This window comes from Phaseolus vulgaris, chromosome 6 (genome assembly GCF_051622355.1).
Source record: "Phaseolus vulgaris cultivar YP4 chromosome 6, ASM5162235v1, whole genome shotgun sequence".
NCBI classification, from domain to species: domain Eukaryota; kingdom Viridiplantae; phylum Streptophyta; class Magnoliopsida; order Fabales; family Fabaceae; genus Phaseolus; species Phaseolus vulgaris.
The window spans coordinates 22,675,925-22,698,421 of NC_143503.1; the positions used below are offsets into that span (position 1 = coordinate 22,675,925).

A 22,497-nucleotide genomic window follows, 5' to 3' on the forward strand; every position below is an offset into this window, starting at 1 on the left:
ATAATTCGTTAAAATTCGTTGTTAAATGAATGGATTAATTTTGATTAAGTGAATATTTTATGTCGTGTGTAATAGGGTTTTGTACACATAAAAATGTCGAAAAACAAAAATTGTATGTGAAATTAAAAATTATAATATCTAATTTTAAAAAAATTAAAAGTTTTAAAAAAATGATAAAGACCAACTTGTAAAACTTTCATTTATTACAAATATGAGAATTTTATATATTGTAAAACAAATTGCAACATGTAACGAAACACATGTAAAATTAAAAATTAAAGTAAATCCAACTTTGAGAAGTTTCCTTCACGATAAAGATAAGAACTTTTATATATAATTTTAAAGAAGACTAAAATATGTAAAGAAACACCACTAACAATAGGGATTAAAACAATAATAGATATGGTATAAACATAGGAACTACAACAACAATTAAAATTAATCATCAATTAGTTACTCTCCACTATTAGTCCATGATGCTCTATAATCCAAGTATACTGGTTCGACCTTCATCAAATTTACAAAATTGACATGATATTGGATTGAGAAAACTGAGAATGACTAAATCAGGTTCTGCACATCTTCATCATTTTTTTTTATATAAAGTTTTCGTGTTAGGCATTACTATGCAACTTGACATCTCAGCTAAGCTGACACCTCAAGTAACAACAATTATCTGCCATCACATGAAAAAATATTATTAAAAAAAGAAAAAAGAAAGAAAATACAAAAATATGGGGGGACTAGACCAAAACCCATATGTTAACACAAACGATACATAGGTAGATTATACCTATTCATAAATAATTCTAAGAACAGACTAGCAGGGAGTCTATTATACCAATGAAAAGATTCTCTATGAATAAATCCTAAATTAGCCAACTTATCAGCACACGCATTCCCTTCACGAAAAATATGAGTTACCCTAAACCTGATTGTCCCACAAAAATTAAGACAAGTATTCCATCGATTCTGAAGCATCCACGGAACATTAGTCCTAGCAGTAAACGCAGCACAAACCAAGGCAGAATCACATTCAAGCCAGACATTAGTAAGTCCCATTTTTTGAGCTTCCTCCATAGCATGTATAACTCCATAAAACTCAGCAACCAAAGCAGTTTGAACTTCAAGAAACGCTGAAAAAGCACCAATAAATTCTCCCATACTCCCACGAAAAATACCTCCACAAGTAGCAAGACCAGGATACCAGCCCCATCAGTATTAATTTTGACCCAGCCTGGTGAAGGAAATTCCCATCTAATAGGAAGAGGACGAAGAACTTTACCGCTACGAGTCTTAATACCGAAAAACTTAATCACGTTGAAGTCCAACATATCATTCTTCATTGAAGCTTTAGACGAATTTCCCACTAGACAAGTTAAATCTTTAATTATCGAAATAGCCTTAGAAACCTCAATCTTATCCTGAAATCTAGCATAATTCCTCATACGTCATATCATCCATATAGAAAAGGTTATCACCGCAAGCTTAATCAATTTAACCAGAGGACTACCATCACTCTTAATAAAAGAAAGTATATCATCCTTATTAGAGAAATGAGAAGTAAGAAAAATTTGTCGTACCCAACTCCAAATATGCAATGCGTTAGAACATTCAAAAAATAGATGTTGAATAGATTCCTCTTGCTTTTCACAAAGCGAACACATAGAACATATATGCAAACCCTTATTCTGAATATGTTGATCTGTAGGAAGTCGCCCATGAAAAATTTTCCAGAGTACTAGAGTTTTGGAAGGCGGAATAGATGCAGACCAAATGAATTTACCCCAACCACCTGGAACTCTGGTTCCAAGAAAAAAGTCCTAGCCGATTTAAGAGTGAAACGACCAGACTCATTTAGAATCCAATTAGGAATATCCTGTTCCTCTCTAATCATGATATGATTAAAAAAAAGAGGCATCTGCTGTAAAGAGAAGGGAATATTCCAATCACAACCTGTCCAAAATTGAGAGACTGTATCCGGAATGCTAACACCATCAGATAACCCTGCAATATTTGCTAAAGAAGTAGTAGAGCACCATTTATCATTCCCGAAATTAATAAAAGAACCTGTACCAACAGTCCAATAAGTATAGTCAAGTATGGTAGAATAAAATTGCTTAATTCCAGGCCAAAGAGAGGAAGATCTATAAACCGTTCGAAATTCATATTTTGATTTAAGAACCCTGGCTTTCAAGAGTAAAGACCAAGGTTTTTCGCTATAAGCAAAGTTCCAAGCAAGCTTAAGAAGATATGCATTATTTTCATGATGAAGATTAATGATATTCAAGCCTCCATCCTCAAGAGGTGAACAAATTTTCCCCCAATTAACGGTAGCAATACCTTTTTTCAGAATATCACCAGTCCAAATAAAATTCCGACACCACTGCTCAACTTGCTTAATAAGTGAAACAGGCCACTTATACATATTAAAACTATAAGCTAGAGATCCAGTAATCACTGTATTGACCAGCTGAATTCGACCCATCATGCTAAGAGATTTACCTTTCCAAGATGCGAGCTTCAATTTAACTTTATCAGCCAAAGGTTGAAGAAACCGACACTTTGGAGCACCAACAAAGATAGGCACTCCTAAATAATGGAAAGGCAAACAACCATGACTACAAGAAAGAATATTTTGAATTTTTTTGACAAATCTTGGAGAATTATCCATGGTGAAGAAACTACTTTTAGAGTTATTTATATATTGACCAGAAAAATCACCATATGTTTTAAGAAAAGAACTCAAATTTCTAAGAGACTTAATATCCCCCCTACAAAAAATAAATATGTCATCAGCATACAAAATATGAGAGGGAGTGAGATAACCGTGCGGACTGGCCATATTTAAAATCTTCTTATCATTCACAAGCTTAGAGAGACCTCTACTAAGAACTTCCTCTGCAAGACAGAAAAGTAAAGGAGACAATGGATCACCTTGTCTTACCCCTCGACTGCAAGGAAAAAAACCCACCAAACTACCACTTATTCTTATAGAAAGCATAGCTGAACGGAGAATTGTACTAATCCAACCGACAAATGAGGGGTGAAAACCAAAGCGTTTTAAAACTAATAATAAGAACTTCCAACTTAGAGTGTCAAAAGCTTTATGAATATCAACTTTGTAAGCCACATTACCTCCTCTAACCTTTTTAGAAAGAAGGTTAATAACTTCAAAAGCAATACCAATGCAATCCTGAATCTGTCTACCCTGCACAAATCCATATTGATTAGGAGAAATGATTCTAGCAGCCACAAGTGCAAGCCTATCCGCCAGTATCTTGGAAATAATCTTAAACTTGAAATTAGCAACAGCAATTGGCCTGTAATCTTTAATGGAATCAGCACCCTGAACCTTTGGAATAAGAGATACCACATTACTATTCATTCCAGAGAGAACCCAGTTTTGTTTAAAAAACTGTTGAACAGCATTGCAAACATCTGTCCCAATAATTTCCCAGCAAGAATGATAGAAAACACCACCAAAACCATCAGGACCAGGAGCACTATTACCGTTAAGATTAAAAACAGCATTTTTAATTTCAGAGAAATCTGGACACTTAATCAACATCATATTCTCCTCGGAGGAAACCAACGCAGGAATATAAGTGCCAATAAAATCTTCCATATTATCAATATCCAGAACATTAGAAATAGACTCAGCATAAAGATTTTTATAAAAGTCCAAAATATGATCCTCAATGATTTTAGGATCCTCCGTAACCTCATTATCAATCCGTAGACGATGAATCCCACTAGAATTATATCTCCTTTTGACCACCGCATGGAAAAAAGCAGTATTTCGATCTCCATCCTTGAACCATAACATCCTAGCCCTTTCTTTCCAAAACAAATATTGACAGTGAAGAGCATGATCAAGCTCCTCCTTAGCAATCTTTTCTTGACAGAGAAGTCCATCACTATCAAACAAACTAGCAGTCTCTAAGCTTTTTTGAATACCAAGAAGGATGTCCTGCTTAAGAAGAACTCCATTATGAACATTACCAAAAGAATTTTTATTCCAGTCTCGGAGCTCAAGTTTCAACCTTTTTAACTTATGTTGCAAGATAAACATAGGACAACCAACAACCTGATTAGCCCAAGAATCATGAATAAGCTTTAGACACGAAGTGTCTTGAAGCCACATCGAAAAGAAACAAAAAGTGCTAACCTTCCGCAAAGAATTACTAGCAAGACTAGCAAGAATAGGGGAATGATCAGAACAATTTTTAACAAGAACCTGATAAGAACAAGATTCCCATTCATCCAGACACACTCCATTACATAAAGCCCTATCCAGTCTTCTGTGAATTCTATGCAACCCTTTCCTTCCGTTACACCAAGTATAACAAGATCCAGTAAAAGGCATACAAGAAAGATCATTAGTATTAATCCAGTCCATGAATTCATTACAAGAAACCTGATTAGGAGACACCCCCCCTTTACAGTCATCCGCCGAGAGCACAGCATTAAAATCTCCCAGAATACACCAAGGCCCTGTGAAGAAACTAAGATCCCTCCATAAAAATCATCTAGACAAGTATGTGTTAGCACCATAAACACCTGCAAAGCTAAAACTCTTATCCTGCAGACGACAAGTTACAGAGATAAATTGATCATTAACCAAGAAATTTTGGACAAGATTAGGAACCGACAAACACCAAAGCTTAGCAACTTTATTAACAATAGGAGACGTAGCCACCAAATGCATATTAACAGATTTGAAAAGGACGTCGAAAGCATTAGTGTACGACATCATGGGTTCAGCAAGAAAAACCATGAGAGGTTTATGTAGGTTAAGTAAACTAAGCAACATCTCCACAGTTTTGTGGTTCCCCAATCCTCTTACATTCCAAAAAAAAGAAGAGACCTTCATTGCGACGTTGTAGAGAGAACTGCCTTAGCAGTTTTCCTGGATTTACCAGTCCCCTTAGGTGGTCTCCTTGGTTTTCTTTTAGTGCGAACTGCTTCCTCCCCATTATCACTGTCATCCTCCTCCATGTCATTAGAGTCAGTCCAAAATTTTGAAACAACCTGATTTTCAATATGATCAGAATTAATTCCAACAATGGTAGGCGGAATAGTTGATGCTCCAATATGAGAATCAACTCCCACATCTGTAGTTTCCAAACCATCAAGAGAAGAAAAGTGATTTTGAAGGACCAACGATATTGCTTTAACATCCCCAAGATATTTAGCCTTTCGAGGGGAGGGATGAGGCGACTGAGATGGTACAGTCACAATAGCAGAGACCTCCACATTAGGAACTGGAGCATTAGTATCCGCATGTGATTTAACCCTCTGAGGAGAGGTAGTACGCAACGGAGATGGTACAATCACAGGAACAGATACCTCCACATGATGATCATCAATAAAAGTTGTTGAATTTGACTCTGAGTCCTTTGCTTGCATAACAGCAAGTGAGTCCAAAGTGGGAGTGGACAACCCCTGCTTGGGTGAGGACCTATCATGATCTGAAGCATCCTCCAGAGGAGGCATATCTGCAAAAACATCCTCCCCTCCACCTGTTTCATCAACTTTCAACTTATCAATGAGGCCTTCCACGAGTTTTGTCTCCGGATCTTTTTTCCTATATTCTTTACGTTGTTTAGGAATCACGGTCCTCCCTTGGTCCCGTTCATCAGAAGATGCCTTCTGAGAAGGTTTATGTTGAGGCCCAAGAACACGACCCTGGTCATGGATCGCCCGACACTGAGCAAGCTCGTGCCCAATCATCTTACAATGAGAGCAAAAAGGAGGGAGCCATTCATATTCCACACCAGCTACAAAAGCAAAGTCTGGACGTTCAACCAAAAGTTGATCGGAGAGAGGGGACAGAAGATCAATATCCACCAACACTCTAGCAAACATACCCCTATTCTTTCTCATAGTATGCTCATCCAAAGACAAAGGAGTACCAAGGCCTCTAACGATGGAATATATTGTATTTGGTTTCCAATACTCCAAAGGCAAATGGTAGATTCTAACCCATGTTTGAGTTTTGGTATTCTTCATGGTAGCTGGGACAAAGTCTTTTGTCCAGGCAAACAATCTCAATAAACCAGGAGATAACTTGAGGGAACCCATTCCGAGGGTCCATCTCATGTCTTCTATAGAAGCAAACTCAAACTCATAGAAACCCTTTCCAAGAGGAATTGCTTTCCATGGTCCAAGAGCTTTCCACACCGGCTGCAACTTTTTAGTTGAATCCAGGTGTGTGAGAGGTTTATCCCCCTTAGATAGAATAACCCGACCATGGAGATGGGTTTTGCAATCCTCAAGACCAGCCAAGTAATCTGCCTCATCAATCTGGACAGCAATCATGTCACCCTTAATACAAGGGGTAGGTAGTTGGGACAAAGGAATATCACATGTATTTCCCAAAGCCTGAGCAAAAGTCTTCCTTTGACCGGACATGGAATATACTTTATTATCAGGACAGACTTTTCGATCGATCAAACAAGTCCATGGAATGAGGAAACCCGCAGAGCCCTCCGCCATGTTAAAAGGCTAACAAGTCCGAACCTATAGTAGGAAACCCTAAAACCCCCAAATCTTCAATTTAGGGTTTCACGGTGGTTGGGTCTATGCGGCGACGCTCGTTTGACAGTGGTGCGGCCCGCTCTGCAGTGTGGCAGCGTCGTTTGGTGTGGCCAGAGCACAACGGTGGAAGAATGATGTTAGAGGACGATGGTTCCTTCAACCTGTAGTGCTTCCTTCAACCTGCTTCAAACCTCGCCCTCCATCAAATTGACTGGAAAAATGAAAGCTCTTGGACAAAAATGGAAGAGGTGTCGCGGCTGTGAAGATATAAGGGGTGCTCCGGTTCACAACAATATCAAATAAAAAGTTGCAGTGTGAGGTTAAGAGAAAAGTAAAGTTTTTAAACAATTTAAATAGAGGCAAAATTGGAATATCACATAGATGAATAATGGAGCTGCAGGAGCACCCATTGAGGTGCAGGGAGAATTTGCCAAAAAAGATCGTATTTTTTTATATTGCAATTCATGTTTAAACACACTTAAATAACAGAATAAAAGATCTTGCTTCTTGACTTTAGGAACTCCTACTAATCATGAAAAATAATATAAAAACTTAAATCATCCACTACACACAAAGTGACGGACTTTTTTCTCAAGTTATTCAAAGATTAAAACTGCTATGATAGCATAAGAGTGCACGACCTCAACATCACCAAAGGTTTCAAGTTCTCAGTCTGAAATTCATGGGACAGGCAGAGGAAGATAAGGAAAAGGAACCAAGAACAGATCATGCTTTCTTCTAACTGTGATTCCAAACTCTTCACTCATGTCCAATTCTTCACTTATCATTCCACTTGGAAGCTTCCAATCAAAGTGATATAACAACATTGCAAGGGTCACTTCGACAACTCTGGATGAAAATGTGCTTCCAGGGCATATCCTTCTTCCAGCTCCAAAAGGAATGAACTCAAAGTTATTCCCTTTGTAGTCAACAGTGCTGTCGATGAATCTCTCGGGATAAAACCTCTCAGGTTCAGTCCAATAGTTTGAATCTCTTCCAATTGCCCAAGCATTGACTATGACCTTGCTTTTGGCTGGTATGTTATAGCCATGTATCTCACATGTTTTACCACATTCTCTTGGAAGCAAAAGAGGAAGTGGAGGGTGGAATCTCAAGGTCTCTTTCACAACTAGTTTCAAATATTTGAGTTCGTTGATGTAATTTTCATCAACCCTTCCTTTCATGTTGAATACCTCTCTAACCTCAGCTTGTGCTTTTCTCATTATTCTTGAATCCTTTATTATTTCAGCCATCGCCCAATCTATGGTTGTTGCTGATGTCTCACCTCCAGCAGCAAAAATGTCCTTAAAAATAGTTTATCAATCAAAAAGGTTAAAAGTAAAGAAATAAACAGACTGCATGCTTCTAGAGTTATTAGGCAAATGTTTTACTACATCAAAGATCTTTCGAGTGGAAAATAAGATATAGAGGGGGAAAAGTGTTTAGATATTTAGGAGCATTTTTGTTTCCTACTCTCTTTTTCGGTTTTAAAAATTGTTTTCCAAAGATGCTATTCAATTATCAGTTTCTCCCCCAGAGTGTGTTAAGTTTTGAAAATTTCTTCCGAAAAAAGTGTTTTAGAAACATAAACCAGAAATTTCTAGTTTCTTCATATTTTTAAAACTAAAACCAGTTTCTGAAAATAGAAATCAAACTCATCCTTATTAACTAATTCCACTTTCATAGCAAGTATGAGAAAGGTTATGATCATAAAATGTATTTGCAAGAGGTTATGATCCATACCAGAATTATAGCCTTGACGTTGTTCCTAGTTAAAGCAAAATCCTGGTTGTTACCATCATCATATTGCATGAGAACATCCACAAGATCTTCTGCTTCCCTTTCGTAATCCTTGGCCTCTGACCTTGCCTCTTTATGCTCATTGATGATGCCTTCCATTATTTGATCGGCTAGTTGATGCAACCTCTCAAGCTTGGGCCTGATGCCAGTAACATGTTGCAGCCAAGTAGCAGAAGGAAACAAATCTCCAATGTCAAAACCTCCTATAAGTTTTATCAAATTTTTAACCGCTGCTATGAAGTTTTGTTGGTCTTTGTATTTCTTGCCAAAGGCAGACCTCGAAGCAATTGAATAAATTGATGAAAGTACAGCTTGAGTGAGATTGATGGGAGATCCTTTCTTTGAATCTATCCATTTGACAAGATTGGAGAGCTCCTCTTCTCTAATTGGTTGGAATGAGTTGACACGTTTTAGGCTTAAAAGCTCCAGTGTGCAAATTTTTCTTAGCTGCCTCCAATAATTTCCATAAGGAGCAAAAGCTATATCTGTGGAATTGTAAGATATGATTTCACTAGCTAGGATTTTAGGCCGCGTGGCAAAGTTAATATCATGGGTTTTCATGACTTCCTTAGCACACTCAGGGGATGAAATGACAATAGTAGAAATCTCTCCAAGTTGAAGATGCATCAAGGGTCCATATTTTAAGGCCAGGTCTCTTAGTTTTCTATGTGGCTGAGAGGATAGCAGATTGTGTATATTTCCTATAATAGGTAGCTTTGTAGGCCCATGAGGTATTTTAGAAGTTGTTTCATATGTTTTTCTGGGTTTGTTTCCAATTTTTTGTACTATAAGGGCTAAGAAGATAAAGAAGATAAGAGCTGAAAAGTAGAGGACAAGTTGAGCCATGGAAAAGAAGCAGATTTCTAATGTGAGTGTGATGCTGCTAGTGTCTGTTTATATACTATACGTTTATATATTATACACATTACTCAGCATTTCTTAACATCGTTTTTTGGTACCTTGTGATCATCTTGGTTTCTCCTATATTGAGATTTTTGTGTATGAGTCCTTTTCATGAATAGTTAGACTAACAGACATAAGTGCAACTTGGTGGTTTTACATATCACTCTTTGTGCTTTTATTTCCCCATTATGGTTTTGCATGCAGATATTTGAACTAGTTGAGTTGGCACGTTAATTTAGATAGTCATGTGAGTGCCATAAGAGTTTACCTATAATACTGTGAATGGCACGAGAGTTCAGAGAATCACCTGAGTGACATAAGAGTTTAGGTAATAATACAAGTGACACGAAAATTTAGGTAATCATGTGAACTCTATAAGAGTTTTGACAATCATTGATATCGCAATCAAATGATTTCTATAATACAAGAGTGAAAGAAAAGAGATTTTGTCTTAGCACTGTTTGTGTTTTTATTTCCCCGTACGGTACAATACATCCAATATTTAGCAGTGGCACACTTTTGCATACAAATCAGAATTTAGTTTCTAGACAAGTAGGGGTGGCAAAGTTGGCGGGCCATGTGGGCCGTCCCGCGGTAAAAACGCGGGGTGGGTTGATGTTTTCAACCCGCTAACCCGCATTAGTCCGTCCCGCATAACTCGCGGCCCACGCGGGCCAATAGCGGGGCGAGGCGGGCTGGCCCGCTAGCCCGCAAAAAAAAAATTAAAAAAAAATAATTGACTTGACTTGTTAGAATATAACTTTCTCTATTCATCAATTCTTAAAATTTATTTTATAGTGGTTCATTACATTACAACACTAAGGGTTCTAATTAAATCTAGTGTGATTAAACTATTTCTTACAAAATTTGAAGGTTCCTTTTAAGTGATCATCCCTTTATATTGAGACAATGATTTAACAAGACATAAAGTTAATTTTATATTTTGTGAGTGCATGAAACACGGGAATCAATCTCGTTAAAAAAAAACTTTCTCTATTAAGTAACTGGTATAGACATATACATAAATTTTATATCCTGAATCCTTTGTTGCGTTGGTTCTAAGCTTGGTTTCATGAACATTGATTTCCAACCTCTCAGGATTAGACAATAAACTTCTAAAAAGAATATAATAAATCATTAATTTTGAAATCTTTTTTTTTTCTTTTAGATGTTTCTGCAACACTCAATTGTTTTTTCTTCTACGGTTAAAAAAAAAAGCGGGCCAACCCGCATGCGGGGTGGGTCATGAAAACCAACCCACATTTTGTATGCGGGACGGGCCTAAGCGGGGCGGGCCTATGCGGGGTGGGTTGGCCCGCTTTGCCACCCCTATAGACAACCTTGGATTATCTGAGCTGCCACTCGAAAATCATTCAGAATTTAGATTTTAGAGAATCGAATTTTGAGCTGGATTTTTATTATTTTTTTTACGTTTTGATTTATTAAATAATATGAAAAGAGGAATTTTTTGTGTGGAAAATATAATAATAATTAATTGAAAATAATTTTATTTAAAGAAAATATTAAAATTAATTAATAATAATTATTATTATTATATATTTAGTAAGTGTATAGAATTTAATTATTTAGAGAAGTAAAACGTGAGATAAATAAATATTTAGAAATATATATTTTAATGAAATATAAATAAGCAAATTTTTTAAAGAATCGAAAATGTAATGGAATGTATGTATGTTATATAATTGCATTGGTTGAGTTAAAAAATATATATTAATTTAAAAAAATAAGTGTATGTAATATATTACTTTAGAGAAAGATAGTTGTTCCTGCTAGGGAGATGAGACCTAGAGAACTGTTGAAGTCTTCTTCTCCTTCCTTCGGTCGGTCAGGTGACTGGGTAGTGAACTGAGGTTCTCTTTGTCCTCCTGCTTCTCCTTCGGCCCTCGGTCTCGGCTGAACACCGGATGGTGGGGGGTACCTGCGAAGGCACTCCGACGCTCAAGTCAGTAAAGCGGGTGGTCAGCTCTCAGAGTGATAAATGACATACCTTACTCCTTGGGATGCGTACTATTTATATTATTCTAGTGGGCCTACCTTGTTGGGCCCATTTATCGAGGTGGACACCTCTTAGGTTTGCATTACCTAATTCTTAATGATAGATTAACTTCACTGATCTTGGTTTGAGCGTTAACTATAATAGGGGTCGGCCATCGGCCAAATCATCATGGCATGGGTCGGCCATCGGCCATGTTTCAGTGGTCTCGGTCGTCTCGGCCAAGTCTTCTAAGGTCTCGGCCCCTCGGGCAAGTCTTCTAAGGTCTCGGCCCCTCGGCCATCTCGGCCAAGCCATCCAAGGTCTCGGCCTCTCGGCCAAGCCTTCTAAGGTCTCGGCCCCTCGGCCTCTCGGCCAAGTCTTCTAAGGTCTCGGCCTCTCGGCCAAGTCTTCTCAGGTCTCGGCCTCTCGGCCATACCGGTACACTTGCCCCCCAGGCTCAAGGGCAGATGTGTTACATATGTCCGATGAGTCTTTAATGATGGGTGTCGGTCGGTTTCCCTTGATCATGCGGCTATTCCATTTCTCGAGGTGTGACGTGACCCTAGGTGTGATCAAATAAGTTGGATTTGGGCGGTCGGCTTTTTAATTGTGATTTTAATCGAACAAGAACGGGCGATCGGCCATTTAATTGTGATCTTTAATCGAACAACTAAGGATAGGTGGCCAGCTATTACTTGCGATGTTAATCGAGCAAGTGTAGCGGGCGGTCGGCCATTTTGATTGTGGACGTGTAACTCGAGCAAATAAAATATGGGCGATCGGCCGATATTTGCGAGCGTTAAACTCGAGCGAGTAAAATGTGGGCGATCGGCCAATATTTGCGAGCGTTAAACTCGAGCGAGTAAAATGTGGCCGATCGGCCAATATTTGCGAACGTGTAACTCGAGCAAATAAAATGTGGGCGATCAGCCATTTTAATTGTGAACGTGTAACTCGAGCAAATAAAATGTGGGCGATCGGCCAATATTTGCGAGCGCTAAACTCGAGCGAGTAAAGTGTGGGCGATCAGCCATTTTAATTGTGAACATGTAATTCGAGCAAATAAAATATGGGCGATCGGTCAATATTTGCGAATGCTAAACTCGAGCGAGTAAAGTGTGGGCGATCGGCCATTTTAATTGTGAACGTGTAATTCGAGCAAATAAAATATGGGCGATCGGTCAATATTTGCGAATGTTGGAATCGAACAAGCGGGCGTTTGCTAGGCCGGCACTTGCGATGTTAATCGAGCAAGTGCGCATTCGGCAGGCCGGCACTTGCGATGTTAATCGAGCAAGCGGGCATCGGCAGGCCGGCACTTGCGATGTTAATCGAGCAAGCGGGCAGTCGGGCAATACTTGCGATGTCATCGAGCAAGTTTGGTTGGCGATCGGCCGGCACTTGCGATGTTTAATCGAGCAAGCGGGCAGTGGGCGGCCGGCACTTGCGATGTTTAATCGAGAAAGCGGGCGTTCGGCCAATACTTGCGATGTCATCGAGCAAGTTTGGTTGGAGATCGGCCGGCACTTGCGATGTTAATCGAGCAAGCGGGCAGTTGGGCGGCCGACACTTGCGAATGTTGGAATCGAACAAGCGGGCGTTTGCTAGGTCGGCACTTGCGATGTTAATCGAGCAAGCGGGCATTCGGCAGGCCGGCACTTGCGATGTTAATCGAGCAAGTGGGCATTCGGCAGGCCGGCACTTGCGATGTTAATCGAGCAAGCGGGCAGTTGGGCGGCCGGCACTTGCGATGTTAATCGAGCAAGAGGGCGTTCGGCAGGCCGGCACTTGCGATGTTAATCGGTCAAGCGGGCGTTCGTCAGGCCGGCACTTGCGATGATAATCGAGCAAGCGGGCAGTCGGGCGGCCGAGAAGTCGGCCAAGCATTGAGACTTGATGGCGCTCCTCGGCTCATAGCGTATGTCGAACTTGGAGAGTTCGACCGACCATCCTATCATCCTCCCTGCAAGGTCCGGTTTAGATAAAATTTTAAAAATAGGGTAGTCGGTTCTTACAGTTATGGAGTGATTTTGGAAATAGGGGCGCATCCGCCTTGCCGTGAGGACGAGTGCGAGAGCCTCCTTCTCAATCATCTGATATCGGGTCTCGGCCGAGTGGAGGGTTCGGCTAACATAGTATACGGGTCGCTCCTCGCCCTCGGCTTCCGGCACTAGGGCAGCGCTGACTGCTTCTTCCGAGGTTGCTAGATATACCAGGATTGGGTTGTCGGGCCTCGGCTTCTGGATGACGGCCGGGGATGTGAGGAACTCCTTGAATTGTTTGAAGATTTCCCCACATTGGTCGTCCCAGACAAATTTTTTGCCCTTTCGGAGCAACTGGACCATCGGCCTCGTCCTCCTGGCGGTAGTCTACGCCCTTGAAGTCTTCGTCCGTGAAGGTGATGGGTGGCATCCTCGGCCGGAATGCCACTGCGTTGACCTGGTGTACCGCCCAGAGGTGTTTCTTCCGAGCGTTGTTTGTGCTTCCTCCCCCGGCGAAGCCGCCGGCTATAGTGTTGATAACTTCTCGATTACCTCTCATATCTCGGCCTCCCTGGGGGGATCGTCCCTTTGAGGGGGGTCGGCCCTCGCAGGTTGTCGGTCGCCTCTGTTATCTCGGCCATTTTGTCCGCCTGGGTGGATCCGCCCGGCCCGGAGGGTCTCGGCCATTCCTGACGAAACGGTGGAGATGCCCAGCCTGGATAAGTTCCTCGATCTTATCCTTAAGGGCCTGACACTCGTCGGTTGAGTGTCCGGTGTTTTGGTGGTACCGACATTGCTTCCTCCGGTCGGTATTATTTCGGCTGGCCACCTTCCTTGGGGGAGGGATCAACTCGGCGTTGAGGGCCTCGTCCAAGATCCTCCCCCGCTTGGTCGCCAGGGGTGTATACCTTGAGAACCGGATCGGTCGTTCCTTTGACCCGGCCGCCCCTGACGATTCTTCTCTTCCTTGTTTTTCTCTCCACCGGCCTCGGCACGGGCCTGGTTACGGAATTCTCTCAGCTCTTCTAGCTGCATGTACTTAGCAGCTCTCTTTCTTAGCTCGTCCAGGCTGTCGGCCGGCTGCATGCACAGGTTGTCGGCAAAGGGCCCGGACGCAGGGCCGTCAGCATGTGGTGCATGGCGACGTCCGGACTCAGATTTCGGATGCTCATCGCCACTTTACTGAACCTATCCACGAAGGTTCTCAGCGACTCTCCCTTCTCCTGGCGAATGCCTACCAGAGCGATGGAGGTTAGATGGTGCGGCCGGCTGGTCGCGAACTGCGTTTCAAACTTTGTGACGAGCATGGCAAAGCTGTCGATGGAGTTGGGTGAGAGCTTGGTGAACCAACTAAGGGCTGCACCCTTCAAGGATGTGGGGAACACTCGGCACAAGACGGCGTCGTCCGAGGTGTAGAGACTCATATGGGTTGTGTAGGCGTCCATATGCTCGTCCGGGTCGGTCGACCTGTCGTATCGGTCTCGGTTGAAACACTTCCACTTCTCAGGAAGTGGGACTTCGATGATGTTGTTTGTAAAGGGATGTCGGCGGTTCGGGTCGGTCGTCGGGGTCGTCCGGGTGGACCTGATTAGGCACGACTCGTCGCCCATCTCAGTCTCGCGGGGAGGGGGTCGGCCTCTCGTCCCCTCGGCCACATCCGGGTTGGGGGGAGAGGTGTAGGACTTGCCGACCACGTTCGTCGGTATGACAGAGGGTCCGCCCTCCCCCAGCTTCTTTCTCATATCTTCGTTCTCCCTGCGGAGAACTTGCAGCTCTTGTTCATTTTTCTGAGCGGCCTCCTCGGCCTTTCTTCGCATCTCGGCCATCTCCCTCTGGAGAGACAGCAGCAGCATTGTTTGGTCGGCTTCAGTCATTCTTTCCATGCTTCTTGTTGAAACCATCTACTTTTTTCCTTCAGCTAGTTTCCCTCGGCCCCACGGTGGGCGCCAATTGTTCCTGCTAGGGAGATGGGACCTAGAGAACTGTTGAAGTCTTCTTCTCCTTCCTTCGGTCGGTCAGGTGACTGGGTAGTGAACTGAGGTTCTCTTCGTCCTCCTGCTTCTCCTTCGGCCCTCGGTCTCGGCTGAACACCGGATGGTGGGGGTACCTGCGAAGGCACTCCGACGCTCAAGTCAGTAAAGCGGGTGGTCAGCTCTCAGAGTGATAAATGACATACCTTACTCCTTGGGATGCGTACTATTTATATTATTCTAGTGGGCCTACCTTGTTGGGCCCATTTATCGAGGTGGACACCTCTTAGGTTTGCATTACCTAATTCTTAATGATAGATTAACTTCACTGATCTTGGTTTGAGCGTTAACTGTAATAGGGGTCGGCCATCGACCAAATCATCATGGCATGGGTCGGCCATCGGCCATGTTTCAGTGGTCTCGGTCGTCTCGGCCAAGTCTTCTAAGGTCTCGGCCCCTCGAGCAAGTCTTCTAAGGTCTCGGCCCCTCGGCCATCTCGGCCAAGCCATCCAAGGTCTCGGCCTCTCGGCCAAGCCTTCTAAGGTCTCGGCCCCTCGGCCTCTCGGCCAAGTCTTCTAAGGTCTCGGCCTCTCGGCCAAGTCTTCTCAGGTCTCGGCCTCTCGGCCAAGTCTTCTAAGGTCTCAGCCTCTCGGCCAAGTCTTCTCAGGTCTCGGCCTCTCGGCCATACCGGTACAATAGTAAACAAGTAATTATGTAGATTTATTTTATATGTAAACTAATAATATGAGTACGTCTTTGTTTATATATACAAAATGTTATTTAGGAAATATTGAAAATTATAAAATATAACTGGATAAAATTTGGAGTTGATAAATGAATTAATTAATTTTGATTAAGGGAATAAAGTGTTTTATGTCATGTCTAAGAAGGTTTTCTACATATAGAAATGTGGAAAAATAAAAATTGTATGTGAAACTAAAAATTGTAATATTTATTTTGAAGAATTTGAAGTTAAAAAAAATGATAAAGAAGGCTAACTTTTCTTCATCACAAAGATGAGAATTTTTAATTATTATAAAAAAAATTACAACATGGAAAGAAAAAACTATAATAATAAAGATTAAAACAAGTTCAACTTTTTGAACTTTTCTTCCATCATGACCAAGATGATAATTTTTACCATATAATTCCAAAGAAGACTAAAACATGTAAAGAAACACTTGTAACAACAAAGTTCAAAACAACAATAGACGTGGTACAAACATAAGAATTACAATAACAATTATAATTAATCACCAATCAATTAGACTCCTTCATTGTTAGTGCACGATACTCCATTACATGTTTTGCACCCAATCATGTTTTGCACATCTTCATCACTTGCAATAAAAATACATTAGTAAGTTTCTCTAGAAGGTAGCAGTGACCTATGATAAAAAAAAAACATTTGTAACATGAATACACAATAGTTCACTCTCAATAAGCATCTTTGTGTGGCTAAGAGTAACACCATTTGGGAACCTATACAATGTAGCATCCCATGTTTTTAACTTGTCATATCCATCATAAACGTGTGTTGACATAGACTATGTTGGATGGGATGTAATCCGAACATGCATTGGGTGGTTTGAGTGGCTCAAGACACGTGTTATCATTCTATCACATGCACGTTGTCACATGTTTATAACTTGTCATATTCACTAGAAATGTGTGATGACCTAAACTGTGTGGACAAAATGTAAACCTGACATATATTGGGTGACTTAGGTGGCTGAGGAAACATGTCATAACCCTATGACATGCATATTGCCATGTGTTTATGACCTAGATACAAAGAAGATCAAATGCGAGATTTAGTGTACAAAAAGTTGTGTAATTGTGTTTTGAATTGTGCATAAAATTTCTTATTTGCTAGAAGAGAGCAACTTGTGAGAATTTGGGTTGTGTGCCTAATCATTATAAATCCTTCATATTGTGAAATATACCCTATGAGCTTTCATTATTCTCTCTAAACGAAAGGTTTTCTCATTACATTGAGAGGTCTTGATCTCAAGGGGAGATTAGGACCGTGTACCTAGAGAGGTTAGAATACTTGGTGTACCTGGAGAGGTTAAAATGCTTGGTGTACCTATAGAGGTTGAAATACTTAGTGTACCTGCAGAGGTTAGAATACTTGGTGAACTTGCAAATGTTGAAAATACTGTGTGAAAACTTCTCTACATCTTTTCAATTGGTGAGACTTTCATTCTTCAGCTTTACCTGCTGATGAAAAAGGAAAAATGCAAATGAACATATTCAATATCATCTTATTAGAACCCCATTTTTCCAAACAGCTCATAAATTGTAGATAGATATGTATATGAATTCTCATGGTCCATGTCAGTAAATTGATGAGAGTACTTATCAAACTAAGGAATGTTGGTTTCATCGCCAATGTCTTAGTAGCACGAGGTATTGCAATGTTGGAAAATTGTTGTAGTCGCTATTGCATAGCATAATCACCAAGTGTTCTTCTGGGTGACAATTGTCTTTCTTCAACAATGTTGCTTTCTTCTTGAATTGGTTCAATGTGATTAGTAGAAGGGTTGAAAATTCTTCAATAGCTTATCTTTGCTATTCTTTTCTTTTCTTAATTTAGGGTTTAGGGTTTCTAAATCCAAATTTCTAAATCCAACTATAGTTGATCTCTAGAAACTTGTCCTCTTAATATCATATATCATAAACTAGCTCATGCAAGGATTAACACAACAATAATAATTTAAAATACAGAAAATATAATTAATTTTTAAAAATAAAAGAAAAAAACTAACATAAAAACAAAAACAAAAAAAACTAACGAAAAAAAATTAAAATAAAAAACTAACAAAAAAAAACAAATTTAAAATAAAGAAAATATAAATATTTTTAAAAAATAAAATAAAAAAATTTAAAATAAAGAATAAAAAAATAATTTTTAAAAATAAAAGAAAAAGAAAAAAATTAAAATAAAGAAAAAAATAACTATGCTTTTAAATAAAAGAAAATAAAAAAATAATTTTTTAAAATAAAAAGAAAAACAAAAAATTAAAAATAAAGAAAAAAAACTATTTTTTTTAAATTAAAAATAAAGAAAAAAACTAATTTTTAAAAATAAATGAAAAAAATTAAAATAAAGAAAAAAACTAATTTTTAGAAATGAAATAAAAATAAATACATATTTAAAATTAAAAAAAATAACTATTTTTTTTAAAAAAAATCTCAATACTTGGTGAGTTAAACTTTAAAATCTTAAACAAAAATGGTTGTCCAACAAGGGCGCCAAAAACTTGTTGGGCTAATTTGACAAGTATACTAAGTCAAGTATTTTTATTTAAGTCAGATCATCAAAGATACTTCTCACTCAATTCCAAAGATTTAAATCAATAATAAAAATTCAAGCTTTAAGCGTAAAATGAAAATAAAAAAGAGCATAATGTTACAGATAAATATTTCCTCAAAACATAGGAGTTTGAAATTATTACATTCAATCCCAAAGAAGAGGAATTAGTCATTCCTGCCTCTAGGAGTTCCTCCCTTCTGTTGAGATTATTAAAGTCTAAGTTCAAGAGGGGGTGAATTGAACTTACAAAATTTTCACAAAGAATACTATTTATCCTCAACACCTTCTTCCTTCCTCTCTGCCTTATACCCTTATTTAACCTAATTAGACTTGGGTTAAGTAACATTTTTATTCATAATATATCTATTTGTTTCATCTCTCCTTAAATTCCTGAAAATAACACAAAATTGAGAATAAATAAATTTATTAATCTCAAAACTCCAAAATATATTATTAAATTCTAATTTTTCAAATTAGGGTTGAATCATAGTTTAATCAACAATTAAAATCAATAAATATCTAACTTTTTTACATGAAATTTTACTAAATAATGGCAATTATCAATTTTATTATTTTATTTTCTTATATATATACATATTGATCCATATCTAATTATTTAAAATTCTTGTTTTATTTTTTATTTTATTTTTATATTATTTAAAAACATAGTTTTTCATAATTCAAAGAAGTATGTGAAGTAATAATAAAATTAAAATAAAAGTAATTATTATTTTTATTTAATGAGTTTGGATAAAAGAAATTTATCTATATGCTTTCTTATTATTTTATACTCTTTGTATTTGTGTGAATGGTGGGTATAGATTATTGGCAAGAAAAAATATGACATATCTTAGTAGTCATCATGTTATGTTATTCTTGAAAGTGCCAAAGAATATGTCAGTTGAGAAAAATTCATAAAATTCATTACATTGAGTTAATGTTAATATATGAGTCTTTGTATTTTGGAAGTTACAGTTTGATACATATGAAAGGCAAGAATCGGGTGGCGGTAAGGAAGTTACCAAGTAGGTGATAATCTGGATAGCGCCATGGAATAGGATATTTATAGGCCAAACTTGGGACATCTGGATAGCGCCATGGAATAGGATATTCATAGGCCAGACTTGGGACTGTCTGATACCTACTCAACATCACCAATATTAGATTGTTAATATATATCTCTTTTTATTAGCATATGACCATAATTCTTGAGAAAATTATGATTGAACCAATGCAATTGTCTAATCACTTCCCAAAGTAACTTTTGATGTTCAGAGTGGATCATCCAATGTGGAATATGAATCCATGTGTCATAAAGTGAGATTAAGTCTTATGATTGAATCAAGTCATAGGGCCCATTATTATGGTTATAGGTCAAGTGATAGGGCCCCATTATGTCATAGAAAAGTTTCTCATTTATTATGTTTTTTTTGGAGTTTATGTTTCTATGGCACGCTATCTCTCAAAAAGGAAAATTCATGTTATCAATTGCTAGTTTTAATTGTGGGATAAAACTAACAGCAGAGACTTGTATAATTCATGTCTAAACACACTTAAATAACAGAATAGAAGATCATGCTTTATTGACTCTAGGAACACCTGATCATGAAAACTGCTATGATAGCATAAGAGTGCACGATCTCAACATCACCAAGGGTTTCAATTTCTCAGTCTGAAATCCATGGGACAGATTTATGGGACAGGCAGAGGAAGATAAGGAAAAGGAACCAAGAACAGATCATGCTTTCTTCTAACTGTGATTCCAAACTCTTCACTCATGTCCAATTCTTCACTTATCATGCAATATAGAGGGGAAAAAGTGTTTAGATATTTAGGAGCATTTTTATTTCATACTCTCTTTTTCGGTTTTAAAAATTGTTTTCCAAAGATGCTATTCAATTATCAGTTTCTCCCCCAGAGTGTGTTAAGTTTTGAAAATTTCTTCCGAAAAAAGTGTTTTAGAAACATAAACCAGAAACTTCTAGTTTCTTCATATTTTTAAAACTAAAACCAGTTTCTGAAAATAGAAATCAAACTCATCCTTATTAACTAATTCCACTTTCGTAGCAAGTATGAGAAAGGTTATGTTCATAAAATGTATTTGCAAGAGGTTATGATCCATACCAGAATTATAGCCTTGATGTTGTTCCTAGTTAAAGTAAAATCCTGGTTGCTACCATCCTCATATTGCATGAGAACATCCACAAGATCTTCTGTTTCCCTTTCGTAATCTTTGGCCTCTGACCTTGCCTCTTTATGCTCATTGATGATGCCTTCCATTATTTGATCGACCTGTTGATGCAACCTCTCAAGCTTGGGCCTGATACCAGTGACATGTTGCAGCCAAGTAGCAGAAGGAAACAAATCTCCAATGTCAAAACCTCCTACAAGTTTTATCAATTTTTTAACCTCTGCTATGAAGTTTTGTTGGTCTTTGTATTTCTTGCCAAAGGCAGACCTCGAAGCAATTGAATAAATCGATGAAAGTACAGCTTGAGTGAGATTGATGGGGGATCCTTTCTCCGAATCTATCCATTTGACAAGATTGGAGAGCTCCTCTTCTCTAATTGGTTGGAAAGATTTGACACGTTTTAGGCTTAAAAGCTCCAGTGTGCAAATTTTTCTTAGCTGCCTCCAATAATTTCCATAAGGAGCAAAAACTATACCTGTGGAATTGTAAGATATGATTTCACTAGCTAAGATTTTAGGCCGCGTGGCAAAGTTAATATCATGGGTTTTCATGACTTCCTTAGCACACTCAGGGGATGAAATGACAATAGTAGAAACCTCTCCAAGTTGAAGATGCATCAAGGGTCCATATTTTAAGGCCAGGTCTCTTAGTTTTCTATGTGGCTGAGAGGATAGCAGATTGTGTATATTTCCTATAATAGGTAGCTTTGTAGGGCCATGAGGTATTTTAGAAGTTGTTTCATCTCTTTTCCTGGGTTTGTTTCCAATTTTTTGTACTATAAGGGCTAAGAAGATAAAGAAGATAATAAGAGCTGAAAAGTAGAGTAGTAGTTGAGCCATGGAAAAGCAGATTTCTAATGTGAGTGTGATGCTACTAGTGTCTGTTTATATATACACATTACTCAGCATTCTTAACTACGTTTGTTGGTACCTTGTGAGCATCTTGGTTTCTCCTATGTTGGGATTTTAAATTTTACAAAGAAAGCAGTGAACCTTAGTTTGGTACAAATGGAGTTGGTTTGTTTAGTTGAATGAAGTCATTAGCTTTGAACTGAAAAGTCCTTTTTCATGAATAATTAATTGGAATCATTTAATTTAATTGACTTTTAATGCATGAGATAATCTCTGGTTGAAATATTATTTCTTAGGTACTTATTTTTCTTTGTCTTTAATATGATACTGCCAAACTTTTTATGGTTGAAGTTATGTGATTTTTATAATACAAGAGTGAAAGAAACGAATTGTTTTTTTCTGACATAGCACTCTCTGTGATTTTATTTTCCCAGAGGGCAAAGTGCAGCCAGAGAGAGAGCCAGTGGAAAACCAGCCGTAATTTTATTCCTGGGAATTGAATTTTGAGCTACTTTTTTTTGCGTTTTAATTTATTAAATAATATGAAGGGGGAATTTTGTGGGATTTATGACATAATTAATTAAATGGATATATTTGGAGGAGATATTAAAATTAATTTTAAAAATAACTATAGTAATTAATTATATTTAATAAGTGTGTAGGATTTAATTATTTAGAGTAAAGAGTGAGATAAATAAATACTTATAAGTAGATATATTTTAAAGAAATATAAGCAAAAATTTTAAAGAATTAGAAGAAAGTAGTGGAATGTATGTCATATAATTATATTGATTTAGTTAATATATATATATATATATATATATAAATTTTTAAAATATAAGTGTATGTAATATATTAATTTAGATAAAGATAGTAAACAAGTAATTATGAATAGGTATTTGTTTATAAATACCAAATGATATTTAGGAAATGTTAAAAGTT

At 38.3% G+C, this 22,497-nt stretch overlaps 2 protein-coding genes across 5 annotated transcripts; both read right to left on the reverse strand.

The window, feature by feature from the left end:
* Positions 1–7,064: 7,064 nt before the first annotated feature.
* Positions 7,065–9,280, reverse strand: LOC137831335 (cytochrome P450 71D11). The gene is made up of 2 exons (XM_068638971.2): positions 8,287–9,280; positions 7,065–7,847 (listed from the first exon to the last, which is right to left on the reverse strand). Exons 1-2 carry the CDS (start codon positions 9,187–9,189, stop codon positions 7,224–7,226), a joined length of 1,527 nt encoding a protein of 508 aa, XP_068495072.1. The 5' UTR covers positions 9,190–9,280; the 3' UTR covers positions 7,065–7,223.
* A 5,731-nt stretch (positions 9,281–15,011) lies between these two features.
* LOC137831336 (cytochrome P450 71D11) lies at positions 15,012–21,611 on the reverse strand. Of its 4 annotated transcripts, none has more exons than XM_090303690.1 (2): positions 20,638–21,611; positions 15,012–17,414 (listed from the first exon to the last, which is right to left on the reverse strand). In XM_090303690.1, exons 1-2 carry the CDS (start codon positions 21,541–21,543, stop codon positions 17,382–17,384), a joined length of 939 nt encoding a protein of 312 aa, XP_090159816.1. In that variant the 5' UTR covers positions 21,544–21,611; the 3' UTR covers positions 15,012–17,381. The 4 variants fall into 4 exon arrangements, with proteins under 4 accessions (XP_090159816.1, XP_090159815.1, XP_068495077.1 ...); XM_090303689.1 differs by having other exon boundaries at positions 16,423–17,417; XM_068638976.2 differs by lacking the exon at positions 15,012–17,414 and adding an exon at positions 18,602–18,903 and having other exon boundaries at positions 20,638–21,610.
* Between the last annotated feature and the right edge of the window lie 886 nt (positions 21,612–22,497).